A 15,003-nucleotide genomic window follows, 5' to 3' on the forward strand; every position below is an offset into this window, starting at 1 on the left:
GTCTTGCTCTCCAGTCCCCTCTCCCCTCCAAGACCTCCCAGTCCCCGCAGTTGTGCTCCTGAGCCTCTCTCCCCTCCCAGACCTCCCAGACAGACTTATGCAGTGCAATAATACAAAAAAAAAAAAAAAATCATCATTCTTCATAAAACAAATCAAGAAATATAAATCCATCCTAATAGTAAAGTATACTAATAAAAATATTTCAAAACAGATGATGAACAGGATAAATAAACAACTTTAAACATTGGCCAAAAATGAATTAAATATTTCAAAAGAGCAGACATATCGAATAACACCCAAAAATTAAAATAATGAGGTCCATATTCAAACATATCCAGCTAAGTAAGATAGTCGGACCAGGCTTATACAGCTAACTTAGCTGAGATATTCAGAGGTGCGATCGTGCTGCTGAATATACTCGGATAAGTTTAAAATTAGCCAGATAAGTTAACTTGCTAACTTTAGTCCTGCTCAATAGCAGGACTAAAGTTAGATAAGTTTGAACATCACTGCTTATCTGGCTATGGTAGCTGGATAAGCTAATATCTAACCAGATAAGAGGCTGAGTATCCTGAAACTTGCCATTGGCTTTTCAATATCTACTTCAATAAGAATAAAAAATGTTCCCCTGTCCATTCCTGGGAACTTTTGATTTCCATTAACCCTGAGATTATCGTGGAGGTGGTGGTGTGGGGGCGGGCAGGAGAGAAGTGAACACACAAACTTTCTCCTCTCTTTCTCTCTCACTCACACACACACACACACACACACACTCATTCATTCATTCACACATGCACCCTTCTACCCTTTCCTTCTCACCACCCTCTTTCACTTCCTCACTTACCCCTTCCACCTTTTTCTTCCCTCTCACTCCCTTTCACTCACCTCTTCCCCTTCCCTGTCACTCAACCACTTTTCCCTAAATTTCACCTCTTTTCCTTCCCAGTCACTCACCCCTCCCTCCCACTCAACCTTTCCTTTCCCTCTCAGTTACTCACCCTCTTCCTTTCACTCACTCCCTTCCCTTCCCACTTAGTCACTCACTCCCTCCCTCCCTTCACACTCCCTCCCACTCACTCTCTTCCCTTCTCAGTCACGCACCACCCTCACTCCCTTCCCTCCCTCTTCTCCTTCCCATCCCTCACTATCTTCCCCTTTCCTTCCTTTAATTTCCCTCACTCATGCCCCTTCCCTTCACTCTCAGTCACAATCTGCCATATAATTCACCTCACCTCCCCCAAAGTGGTCATCTTTTCTTCCTGTTGGCCAGGTGAAGGAAGCCTGCCGGCAGGTCACCATTTGGCATACCGCTAAGCTTCTAGTGCCTAGCTCCCTCTTTCTCAGATGCACATGCTCTCACGCACAAGCAAGATCCTTTTCGCTCATATACATAGGCTCTTACACACATGTAAGCTTTCTCTCTCTCATACGTACATGCTCTCACACACACGCAGGCTCCCGCTCTCTCATACATATAGTCTCTTTCACACAGACACGCTCCTTCTGTCTCATACACACATGCTTTCTCTCTGTCATACAATCCTGCTCTCATATATATACACTCGTACTTCCCTTTCTCTCATACACACATGTTCTCACCCACTTACATACAAACTTCCTCTTTCTCATACACACATGCTCTCTCTGTCTCATACATACATACACACACTCATACTCCCTCTCACCCAGACCTTTCCCTCTCTTTTTCATAGAGTCTGAGGGAGGTCCCATGATCTCCTCCTCATTTAGGCCACTGGTGGGTTGGGGTGAGCCAGTGACTCTGATGGACCTCTTTTTTGGCTGCAATGAAATGGGTCCGCAGAAGTCTCGTTGGGCATCATTTTTTTTCTTGTGGCTCAATTGCCACTAGAACAGACTAGGGGTAGGGGCTTGATGCACACAGGGCTAAGGATGCCCCTGCTCTGCCTCCTTAGGTATGCGGCCTGACAGTACACTTGTCTTTCTTCCTTCTGGTGCACAGGGCCCAAGTGATGTTTTCTTCTGGGTCTGCTTCTGCAGCAGGACCCAGATTTTTCTGAGAGTTCCAAGCTATATAGCTGAAAAAATTACAAAAAAAGGCCCTTGGGTACCACCTACAGCCCAGCCCTGGGGGCCTTCCCCTCCCCCCCCCCCCCCCCCCCCCCCACCCCCTAGTTTTGCCACTGTCTCTAACTTATTTCTCAAAAGCCTCCTGTTTTACCTGGGAGCAGGGTTTTCTACTCTAACACCCCTCCCAGTGGGGAGTGGTGCTCCTGCTTAGAACACTGACACTACACTCACATCACAAGCAGGCAAGGTCTAGGGAGATCTGTCATACCGAGGGAACTCAGAGCAGCTGAAGCCACATACTGCATGTTTTGTAAAGGGCAGGGACATTTTCCTAGGGACATAAAATGGTTATACCCTTATACAAGGATACTTTTAAAAAAAATATTTTTGATGAAAAAATACTCAGAATATATCCTTTTTGTTTGCGATATTTATTCAATGGAGTTTTCTTTCTCTCTTATTGGTGTTTAGATTAGAATCTAATCATATTTTGAGTATCAATTGTGCTAAAATACAGACCATTCCAGGGAGAGCTCACAAACTTTTTCTCAGCACTGTATTTTTTCAGCATAGGACATAATCATTTTTATTTCCAAAGTGGGTGAATAACTTTCTGCTAGAAACTTTTCTAAGACCCAATTTTGGGTGCATCAAGCTTATTAATAATAATAGCAATAATAAACTGAGTAATGTTAAGGCCCTTTTCTACTTACTGATTTATTTTTATTATTATTTTGTAGGTTTCCTTGATGGTACGAATTGTACCCAGTCCTGATTGGTTTGTGGGTGTCAACAGTTTAAATTTATGTGAAGGAGATCATTGGAAAGAAGAAGTGTCATTAGACCTCTATCCATATGATGCTGGGACAGACAGTGGATTCACTTTCTCATCACCAAATTTTGCTACTATTCCACAGGGCACCATTACCGAGGTACTGACAACTGTTTAGTTTAAAAAAAAAAATGCCAAAAATATTTTTTTGTTCTTGGGAATTGTTAGGTTTTCTTCTTGGCTTTCAGCATAAATGTTCGTTACAGTTACAGAAATGGAATGGAATTTTTTCTTAAGTTCAGGGTAGTAGTGCTGTGTGTTTGCTTTACAGAGGGTAACTTTATTTTATATACATCATTTGTATGAACCTAGCACATAAACAATCAATATGCTTGGGCTTTATTTCTTTTTGGTCTTTTCTCTAAAATTGCTTATGTTTTCAAAACTGGGATGAGTAAGTATCGGGACAAGGCTCTGAATCTGTATCCTCATCACTCTAGATCTTTATTACTTATTTTCCCTGAGTAGTGCCTATGGTGACCCAGATGCAGAAATTCTATGAATTTCAAACAGTGATAAATCAGGCCCCATTGATATTTATGTAAACTTCTTCGATGTGAATGATTCATGAAATATTCACACATTCTTTTTTCGGGTTTAACACTATAAACCAAAGTAAACTCTACTTTGTATTCACAGATAACAGCTTCCTCTCCAAGTCATCCTGCAAATTCATTTTTCTATCCCAGGCTGAAACAATTGCCTCCTATTGCCAAAGTGAACATTGTTAAACTTAAAGGCAAGCACGTGCATTTTCCCATTTCTGAGTCTAATTTGACCTTGATTGGAAACCAAATCAATGACTCTGTCTCAGGTAAATATTTGCAAGTTCACTCATTTTGTTAACTAGATTGTGTTTGGCTTTTTAGCTTTCTGATACCATTGCTACAAATGGAGATGCCAACTAACATTATTCTTGTCAAAAGTTTGGAAGTCTGAGCAGATTTTTTGAATGCATGGTTCTTCTGTTATTTTACTTTCTTTAATAAACTGGCTTTATGTGCAGGCTATGACAGTGGTTAGCAGTCGAGATGGGTGGAAATTATTGTGATTTTGGAGAAAGACTGTGAAACTAAAACCAGTGGCTAAGGTCTGGCATAGAGTGGGCAGATACTGAGCATGTTGATCTGTTAGTTTCAAACTGATCTGCTGCATATTTGTCTCTCTCAGGCCAGTATGAGCACAGTCCTGATCAGGGGCTATTGATAATCATGTTGTGCAATATGACAGTGTGAACGTTAAAATTAGCTCTCAGCTATAAGGGCGTGATTGTTGGAAACCAAAGTCCTGACCTGCTCATTCTCTTTATATTTTTTATTAAGAGGCACAATTGTGCAGACATTTTAGAAAAATCCCTTTCATCAGCACCTGAAGTATCCATAATGGAGGTAATTTTCAAAACTTGTGCAGGCAGGTGAAAAATCTGCCTGGATTTTTAGCCATGGATTTTGCCCCAGTTTCATAGAGAAAGTATGCACTCACAGTACTTTCCCTTTGAAAATTATCCAAGAGGTTTGCACCTGCTTTTCATGTCGATACTTATTTTGAACAAAACATGCATAGTTCTGAAAATCCAAAACTACACATGTTGTTGCATTCTTCTGACCTAAACCTGCTGCAGGAAAATGCAGGCAAAAGATTACTCTCACACGGTGGGGGAAGTGGGGGGCACTATTCAGACAGCCTGTTTGCTCAGGTAAAGTGCTTTTTAAATTATCCTTCCCAGGACTAAAATTGTATGCATGTAATAATTGGCCTATAGATTTGTTTTACCCTGATTAGAGTCATCGGAAGGTGTGGGCAAAATGGGTGCCTGCCAAGGGCACCACCAGCGTGCCATGCCGCTAATGTCATCACATCAGCAAAGTGATGGAAGTAAGCTCCTACGTAAGAGCATCATCAGAGGGGGACTTCCCCTCTCCCCAGGCCAGCCACATCATGGGAGGGGGACACCCCCACCCCCCAACTGTCCAGAATGCCGTTTCGCCTGGTGATAGTCCTGACCCTGATATAATGCCAGCAGTAGATACAAACTATTCTATTTTCTTTAAGAAGATATTAAACCCATGGGAGTATCCGTGAGGATTCTGATGCATTTGCATTTGGCATAGACTTCAGAAAAACATTGCTCTGTTAAGGTTATTTTTGTATATGGAGTGTATTACTTTTACAAATATTGCATATTGTGGACACTTCCATTGTGCTGAGACCAGATATCATTCCACTTAGAATACTTGCAACCTAATCCAATTAGACCATTTTGTATGGTTTAGATTCTTGAAAGTGAGACACTTTGTAATAGCAATTCATGAGCTGATTAACTTAATGCATTGTATGCCAGCAAAATTAACAATAATTAGCTTGTAATTCAGTACAAATGAACCTACTACTATGTCATTTTTACACATTTTTAAATAGATTAAGTCAGCTAACCTATAAAGACACTTTCACGCTCAGCGATCTTTTCACTTACTCCTATGGTCTAACCTTAAAAACTGAAAGAAATAGATGCTCTTAAGTCTCTGGTTTGCGGATTAGTTTTTCAAAACCAGATGACATAATTTTTAACTCTGAAGGTTGTTTTCAAACATTTTCAATGATGGCAAAATAAAATTCTGTAAATGTAAATTCTGAAGACGGGACCTGTGTGCTCTTGAAAGCTATGGAATGCAATATCATATAGTGCTTAACTTGGTCTTTAATTAGGGATGTGCATTTGTTTTTACTAAATGCAAAAAATACAATGAATGAGGCCATTTTCAGTTCATTCTGAAAACCAAATATAACCTTCTACAAAAATATATGATAATTTGAGGGTATTTTTGTATTCGTTGCTCTGAAAAAAAAAATAAACAAGCTTCCAGCAGTAACTGGCCTTGGCACCATGCCCAACATCAAAGCTAAGGTCATAAGAGCATAAGAACATGCCATACTGGGTCAGACCAAGGGTCCATCAAGCCCAGCATCCTGTTTCCAACAGTGGCCAATCCAGGGCAACAGTTGGAACGGCCTGGCACTGAAGCCTAGGCCTAGTCATAGCCCAGTGCCGGGGACCTCGTTCTGTCACTGATGCCTAGGCCTGGTGCTGGGACCAGGCCCTGAGGCTCACTCACATCAATGAGGTCCAGTCCTGGCTCTCTTGCCATGTTGGCGCCATTTGCTTCAGAGGATGATGTAGCAGATGGCATCATTTTTGAAGAATGGGTAAAAAGATGATGTTGGGAGGCCTGGGTCTAGATATTGGTGCTGGCACCAGACCTCAGGGCTGGGCCAAGGAACTGGGAACAGGCCTCAGGGCTTGGAGCTAGCCTAAGCCTTGGCACTGGGACTGGGCCTTCAGGCCAGGCGAATCGTCTGTGCTCAGCCTGGGCATAGGTCTCTGCACTGGGACCAGGTGTCATGGCTAGGCCTTGATGCCATGATCAAGCCTCAGGACTGGACTTTAGTGCTGGGAAGAAGCCTCAGTCTTGGGCCTTGGCACTGGGACCAGGCCTCAGGGCCAGGCTTTAGTTCTGGGAACAGACCCCGGACTGGGCCTTGGCACTGGGAAAAGGCATAAGGGCTGGGCCTCAATGCCACAACCAGGCTTCAAAGCCAGGCCTCAGTGCTGGAACTAAGTCTCAAGGCCAGGCATCAAAATTGGGACCAGGCCTCAGTGCCAAACTCAGGCTGTTTTTGTGGCCCAGGGTGGCTAAGCCACTGGAGGCCCTTTTTTATAAGAAGTTAGGGTGTTTATTTGTTTGGGAGCATTTTTCTAGTTTACATTTTTTTGGAGTGTTTTTTGACAATTGCTTGACCAGCTATATTTTGAATATAACTGGTGAAGTAGCAAATTATCAGCTACACACAGCCAGATAACCTTTAAACCTAACTGGTTATTTATTTAAAATATTTCTAAGCCGCCTATCTTTTATCCTAGGCAGGATATATGACAACATACCAAAAATCATTGATCTAGAAACATTAAAACAACATTTTTGTTGCCACCTCTTACATGTCCTGACTTAATTTCCAGGGTCATTTATGAAAATGCATTAGGGCATTATTGCGCACGTTAGGGCCCTAACACTTGCAATAAATACCGCATTACAAATTGCGTATGCAAATTTTTCATTTGTTTGCAAGTGGGAGGGGTAAATGGAAATAAGGGTCAGTTAGCATTCGATAGAGTAACACACAGTAATGCAGGTTTTAATGCCGGAAATAACTACACCTTTTTTCTGTGCGTTGTGCCTGCGTTAGCTATGCTTTCCTGGCTGAAAACATTTTTATTGCATTGAGAGAGAGATAGAGAGACTGACTCTGTAGAGGCTCACAAAAAAGTTAACTATTTATACCACTGTAAGAGTGGGCATTATGAACTCGGGGTGTTCCATGTTCTCTCTACCTAGCTTGATTGCAGCTAAGAAGAGAATTCATCAAGCAAGGTAGAGAGAACGTGGAACAAATCTACTCTTCTTTCACCTTTCATCACTCCAAATCACATTAAATCTTCACTGATGGCAACTGTGCTGTTCGTACGTATGACTGTGCATGTAAAACTGTCCCCCAAAACCCAACTTAACCCAGAAAGCTCACCTGAGTTACTAGTGCCCCCTCTTACAGTGGAATAGTTAACTATTTTTGAGCCTCTATAGAGTCTCTCTCTCCAGCATGCCAAAAGCCTATCTGTTCAGTAATGCAGTGTGCGATGGATTTCTCAGCTTGCGATGTGAAAATAACATGGGTGTGATAAATTTAACACGCATTGTGGTAAAATACCTATGCGGTACCAGGAAAATTAACCTAATCATGCCCCCTTTTTTTATCGTGGGTGCTATTTTTGCTATATTTATAGGAAAATGATGAATCTAGGCTTTAGTCTGCAGCTCAGAATAAAAATAAACTGGGGCTTATCAGCCTTTCAGGCCGATTCAGTAAAGTCCGCGGGAGAGCGGACGAACGCCCACTCTCCCGGCGCGCACACCGGCCCTTCGCTGGTGCGCGCGAATTAAATTTAAATTAGGGGACGCGGTAAAAACGGGGAAAAGGAGGCGCTAGGGACACTAGCGCGTCCCTAGCGCCTCCTTTTTGACAGGAGCAGCGGCTGTCAACGGGTTTGACAGCCGCCGCTCAATTTTGCCGGCGTCGGTTCTCGAGCCCGCTGACAGCCACGGGCTCGGAAACCGGACGCTGGCAAAATTGAGCGTCCGGTTTTCGGCCCGACAGCCGTGGGCCGAATTCAAATTTATTTATTTAATTTTTTTTTACTTTTCGGGACCTCCAACTTAATATCGCTATGATATTAAGTCGGAGGGTGCACAGAAAAGCAGTTTTTACTGCTTTTCTGTGCACTTTCCTGGCGCCGGAAGAAATTAGCGCCGACCTTTGGGTCGGCGCTAATTTCTGAAAGTAAAATGTGCAGCTTGGCTGCACATTTTACTTTCTGTATCCCGCGCGCATACCTAATAGGGCACTGTACTGTATCGGCCTGCCAGTAAGCAAACCTTTTTCCTGAAGGTTTTAATGAACACCTCTAACCTCAATTTACAATTTAGCCTAATGACCTCAAGCTTCCCATGACTCAAGTCTTACCAGCAGTCAGCCCTAGCATATCTATTCAGTAAACAGTGAATTTTCTTAATAAACTTGATCATGGGGTAAGCATTAATAAACTCCAGGAATATTAAAGTGTTAGGTAAACAACAATCTATGAATAAAGGCACAGAAAAGCAAGAGTCTTAAATTTTATGCTGAAAATGACTCTGTAATGGGAATGCTAAATGCAAACCACTACTTGCGTCTCAGAATTCTGTTTTTGGGCATAAGAACATAAGGACATAACATAAGATTTGCCATACTAGTCAGACAAAAGGTCAATCAAGAGAGTATCCTGTTTCAAACAGTGGCCAATCCAGGTCACAAGTAACCGGCAGGATCCCAAAAGGTTAATAAGGGATAAGAGATGTCTTTCCCCAAGTCCATCTTAATAATGATTTATGAACTTTTCTTCCAGGAACTTATCCAAGTCTTTTTAAAATCCAATTACACTTACAGCTTTTACCGCATCCTTCAGCAACGAATTCCAGAGTTTAATTATATCTTGAAAACTTTTATCTTATTTCTCTTAAATGTATTACTTAGTAACTTCCTTGTGTGTCCTCTAGTTTTTGTACATTTTGAAAGAGTAAACTGATTCACATTTACCCATTCCACTCCACTCATTATTTTATAGACCTCTATCATCTCTCTCGCCATCTCTTCTCCAAGTTAGAGTCCTAACCTCTTTAGACTTTCTTCATAGGGAAATTATTGCACCCCCTTTATCATTTTGGTTGCCCTTCTCTGAACCTTTTCTAATTCCACTATATCTTTTTTGAGATGCAGTGACCAGAATTGCACACAATACTCAAGGTGTGGTCTTACCATGGAGCGAAACAGAGTCATTATGACACCTTCTGTTTTATTTTCCATTCCTTTTCCTAATAATTCCTAGCATTCTATTTGCTTTCTTGGCTGCTGCTGCCACCATACACAATGTGCAATCTGTCTATGCTGACTTTGATTTGTTTTATGTTTGTTAGTCTGATGTCTTTTTTTTGATATCATATAATCTGCCTAGCATGAATATTTCATTATAGGCGGAATCTAAGCCTTTTTAAATATATAAATAATGTGGTACTTTGTCAAACACTTTCTAAATATACAGATACACCATATCAACTAGCTTACCTTTATCCACATGTTTATTCACACCATCAAAAAAAGTAGCAGGTTGGTAAGGCAAGACTTCCCTAGGCTAAATCCATGTTGGCTTTGACTCATTACACTTCACACTATGACTATCTATATGATCAATAATTATGTTCAGTATAATAGTTTGAATCATTTTTCCTGGCACTCATGTCAGGCTCACTGGTCTTCAATTTCCCAGATCATGCCTGGGAAATTGAAAACTGGGGCTACATTAGCCATTCTCCAATCTTCAAGTACCATAGTTGATTTTAATGATAGTTTACAGATTACTAATAGTAGGTCTGCAATTTCATTTTTCAGTTCTTTTAACATTCTAGGATATATCCTATTGAAGTAAAGAATTAATTTAATCTCTCTGCTTTGGCCTTGTCCTCCCTTAGTGCTCCTTTTACTCCTCGATCATCTAATGGTCCAACTGACTCTCTCACGGACTTTTCTGCTTTGAATATGCCTGAAAGTTTTTAAATTTTTGCTTCCACAGCAAGCTTCTTTTTAAATTCTGCCTTTTCTGCCTTTAACAATACTTTGCAACTAATTTGCCAGTGCTTATGTTGTTTTCTGTTTTCTTTATTTGGATCCTTTTTCCATTTTTTTGAAAGATGTACTTTTGACTAGAATTGCCTCTTTTACGTCACCTTTTAACATGCCAGCAGCCGTTTGTCCTTCCTTCAAGTTTTTTTTTAATATTGGAATAAATTTGATCTGGGCTTCCAAGATGATATTTTTAAACAATGTCCATGTCTGATATAAACTCAGCCTTTGCAGTTTCTCCTTTCAGTTTTTTCCTGTTTTTCTCATTTTCTCAGTCTTCCTTTTGAACGTTAAATGCTATCACATTAGATTTCCTTAGTGTCCTCCATCCCGTTATCAAATCAAATTTGATTATGTTATGATCACTAATGCCAAGTGGCCCCAGCACTGTTACTTCTTCATCTAATCATGTATGCCAATAAGGATTAGATCTAAAATAGCTGCCCCTCTTGTCAGTTCTTGTATGAATTGCTCCATGAAGCACTCATTTATTTCATCTAGAATCTTTACCTCCTTAGTATGTCCTGACGTGACATTTAACCCATCAATACTGGGTAGGGGTGTGCATTCGTTTTCACCGTATTGGCGATCCGCAATGTATATTGCACTATTCGTAGTATTCATGGGGAAGCGAAATGTATCGCGATTCCCCACGAATACACAAATCTTCCCCCGAATTATACGGCCACCTAAATAAAAATTTAAACAAACCCCCCACCCTCCTGAACCCCCCCCAAGACTTTCCAAAACTCCCTGGTGGTCCAGCGGGGGGTCCGGGAACCATCCCCTGCACTCATGCCCTCGGTGCCGGTTTCATCATGGCGCTGATAGCCTTTGTCACAGGGGCTACCGGTGCCATTGGTCAGCCCCTGTCACATGGCCATCAGTGCCATCTTGTGCTCCTACCATGTGACAGGGGCTGACCAATGGCACGGGTAGCCCCTGTGACATAGTATGGGGAAAGGCTATCGGCACCATTTTGAGTACTGGCATTGGACGACCGGAGTGCAAGAGGTCACTCCGGGACCCCCGTTGGACCCTAGGGACTTTTGGCCAGCTTGGGGGGGCCTCCTGACCCCCACAAGACTTGCCAAAAGTCCAGCGGGGGTCCGGAAGTGACCTCCTGCACGCCGGCCGTCCGATGCCAGTACTCAAAATGGCGCCGATCGCCTTTGCCCTCACTAAGTCACAGGGGCGGTACCTGTGACATAGTGAGGGCAAAGGCGATCGATGCCATTTTGAGTACTGGCATGGGACGGCCGGCGTGCAGGAGGTTGCTCCCGGACCCCCGCTGGACCTTTGGCAAGTCTTGTGGGGGTCAGGAGGCCCCCCCCCAAGCTGGCCAAAAGTCCCTGGGGGTCTCGGAGTGACCTCCTGCACTCCGGCTGTCCGATGCCACTACTCAAAATGGCGCCGATAGCCTTTGCCCATACTATGTCACAGGGGCTACCGGTGCCATTGGTCAGCCCCTGTCACATGGTAGGAGCACAAGATGGCGCCGATGGCCATGTGACAGGAGCTGACCAATGGCACCGGTAGCCCCTGTGACAAAGGCTATCGGCGCCATGATGAAACCGGCACCGAGGGTGTGAGTGCAGGGGATGGTTCCCGGACCCCCCGCTGGACCACCAGGGAGTTTTGGTAAGTCTTGGGGGGGTCAGGAGGGTGGGGGGTTGTAGTTAATTTGAATTTTAGCTGGCACATGAATATAAATCGCCGTACTAACGCATTGGGGCGCCATACGGCCGAATGCAACCCCCACTGCTGTAAGTGTTTTTGTCAGCATCACAGTGAAGGCATGTCTATGTCTAGGCCAGTGTTTCCCAACCCTCTCCTGGAGGTACACCTATGCATTTAGATTTTCAGGAGTGCCACAATGAATATGCATGAAACAGATTTGCATATTCGGAGTCTCCAATGTATGGAAATCTATCTCATGCATATTTATTATGGATAACCTGAAAACCTGACTGGTTAGGTATGCCTCCAGGACAGAATTGGGAAACACTAATCTAGGCATATGTTAATGGAAGATATCAAGTTTTTCATACAGAATTGAAGACTGAAAATTCTTATGCTGTAAGCAATGTGGACCCTTGTCGATGTGGTAAAGTTGATGCAGCCTATAAGGCAAGCCTCGTTGGCCCTCACTGACCGCCTGGCAGAGGTTTTCTGGTTGGAGACTAGTCTAGGGCTTTATGTTTACCCAACCCCTTTCCTCTCAGGTTGAGCCCATGTATTCCGGGGGCCGGAAGATCTTAAGTAAGAGTCTCTTAGAGAATGGGGTAGACAGTAGTTCAGGGCCAGTAAACAGTCAGAGGCAGGCAGCAAGCAAACAAGGTCAATGTCCAGGCAAGAGATCAGTGGCAAGCAGCAAGCCAGAATAGTCAGTGTCCAGGTGAAGAGTTAAATCCAGTGGTCAATCCAAAGAGAAGAAAAGGATGAGGCAGGACGTATTGACAGAGGGGTACAGATAGGGCAGACGAAGCAGAGTTGCATGGGCCAGGGCAGGCTGGAGAGAAGAGGTGAGGATGGACGAGGCAGGGCAGGTTGAAGAGACGAGGCGAGGCTGGACGAGGCAGGGCAAGCTGGAGAGATGAGACAAGGCTCGACGAATTAGCAACACACACTACACCAAGTAGGAGGATCTGTAGCTGAAACGTCAGAGAAGCATTCTGAGAGGCCTTAAATACCAGGAGCTTGTGATGTCATCAGAGGACACAGAAGCTTTTCCCACTGTGGCCCCTTTAAGGTTCTGAGTGTGCCGCAAGCACATATGCATAGGGAGGCCCCATGCCGAAGCAGAAGGATGGCAGCTTCTGCTTTCTGGCAGCATGCCTGCCATAAGAGTACCCAGCTGACGTCCAGGATGAGTGAGGTGGCTTGCGGGGACTTCCTGCGAGACACCAGTTGTAACATATGTATGTCCATTTACTTGGGAGCAGGAGATTGATCCTAGTTGGGTGGTATGTAATGGGAAAGCCACAGAATTAAACATCTGGGACAGTAAAAGAAATGAAGTGTAACATGTGGTGTTAGGAGGAGAGACAGATTTAGTTAATTGTTAAAATGTATGTTGATTATATTTGTCAACTTATTGGTGAGTTTTATTGTAACTATGTTTTGTGTTCCTGCTGTAACTCACTTTGAGTACATTTTTTATGACTAAAGAGATATATAAATCATAATTAATTAACTAAATGCCCCTTTATGAGCAACTGGGGGTTTGAGGGTTTGGGACTTGCTGGTAGTTGCTATAGGACAGGAGCTGGATTAATGTCCTTTATATTGTTGAGAACGGGGGTGTTTAGTGTGCCCTTGGGCCTCAGCCCGGGCCCAGACCTTCAGGGCCGAGCCGAGGGTTGACGGTGGCTCCGCATGGCTGAACATAGTCTTACCCTCTGCCAGGCCTGCAAGCTTCCAAGGCCAACATCCAAGGATGTTGGAAGTTGAATGGTCCTCCGACCATTCCGAGCCCTTTCGGACCTGCTGCGAACAGCATGGAGCAGCAGGCCTGGCATGAGGTTGAGGGCAGACGGAGGCCTTGACACGAAGACAGGACTATGGTCGATGCGGCGGCATCGCAGTCAAGACACTTGACAACAGCTGGGTTGATGCAACGGCATCACGGATGAGGAATTTGACAACAGCAGGGTTGATGCAACGGCATCACGGACGAGGACTTGACAACAGCAGGGTTGATGCATCAGCATCACGGATGAGGAACTTGACAACAGCAGGGTTGATGCATCGGCATCACGGACAAGGAACTTGACATCCAAACAAGCACACATAAGGCATGGACATTGGCACTGTCTCTCTGGGCGCCCTACTCAGGCCACCCGCGGGACTGAGTCGCGGACCACCCTGTCCCACTGCGTGCCCTACACAGCCCTTGCAGGCTGGTCACGGACCACGAGGAGAACGGAACAGCGCAGGGAAGATCCAGGCAAGAAGGAACTCCAAATACAGAGCCGGTGTCATCCGAAGCTTCCTCCAAGGCTGGCAGGAACGGAGGCTTAGGAGCACAGGGACACTTCCCACCTGCAAGCCACCTCATTCTCGGGCATACACCATCCGAGAGCACCAGCTTACAGGAACAGAAGGCTCGAGAGCACCAGACGAAGACGCAGGGAAGAACATCCTGGCAGGCGGACACATCAGGATAAGGAGGATCATGGCGGAACATCAGGACATGGTCAGGGACCTCAGGCAAAACATCAAGACATGGTATAAAAGCAGACGAGACAAGGAGCTCCACGAAGAACAGACAACCTTACAAGGCTCTGGCAGGCAGGAGCCTCCAGAGGGAAGTCACCACGATGCAAAGCAAAGACAGACTGAAGCTGAAGTCCTTTTATAGGGCTGCAGACCGGTGACTCCCTGGGAGGAGTTTGGCAGGCCCACACCTAGCTGGCCCTATAACTATGGAAAAATGCTGCGGGCCGGCCCCCTAGGGAAGGGCGTGGCTCAAACCAGGAAGTCCATGCAAACACAAGCAGCCTCAGGCAGGCCCCACGGACATTGAGGCCTCCCAGGCCCTGGAGCAAATCCTGGACAGTTCGCAGGCGAGGCCCTGGCTTGGAGCAGCCTCCAGGAAGAGGTAAGGAGCCTCCCATAGCCCAGCTACAGGAGAGTTCATAACATATATGTTTACTGTAATGCTACTTATTGTTTGTTTTATTATGCATTTTTATAATATGCTTTATTTATATGCTGTTTATATTTATTGAAATGAAATTGGGAGGATGTGTTATTCTATAATTGTCTGACCTGCCCTATCCTTTCCCTAGTGAGAGTGAGAAATGGGTAGGACTGCATTTGGGAATATTTACATTATTTCATATGTGATATAT

General features: G+C 44.2%; 1 protein-coding gene across 2 annotated transcripts in view; it reads left to right on the plus strand.

The window, feature by feature from the left end:
* The window catches only part of SPON2 (spondin 2), a 54,230-nt gene that overhangs the window by 12,869 nt on the left and 26,358 nt on the right, over nucleotides 1-15,003 (plus strand). For both annotated transcript variants that reach the window (XM_029592735.1, XM_029592726.1), the window contains 2 exons: nucleotides 2,790-2,981; nucleotides 3,521-3,695. In XM_029592735.1, coding sequence (XP_029448595.1) covers nucleotides 2,790-2,981; nucleotides 3,521-3,695 — 367 coding nt within the window. The remainder of the gene's footprint in view (nucleotides 1-2,789; nucleotides 2,982-3,520; nucleotides 3,696-15,003) is intronic.

Source organism: Rhinatrema bivittatum, chromosome 1, assembly GCF_901001135.1.
Source record: "Rhinatrema bivittatum chromosome 1, aRhiBiv1.1, whole genome shotgun sequence".
Taxonomy (NCBI): Eukaryota; Metazoa; Chordata; class Amphibia; order Gymnophiona; family Rhinatrematidae; genus Rhinatrema; species Rhinatrema bivittatum.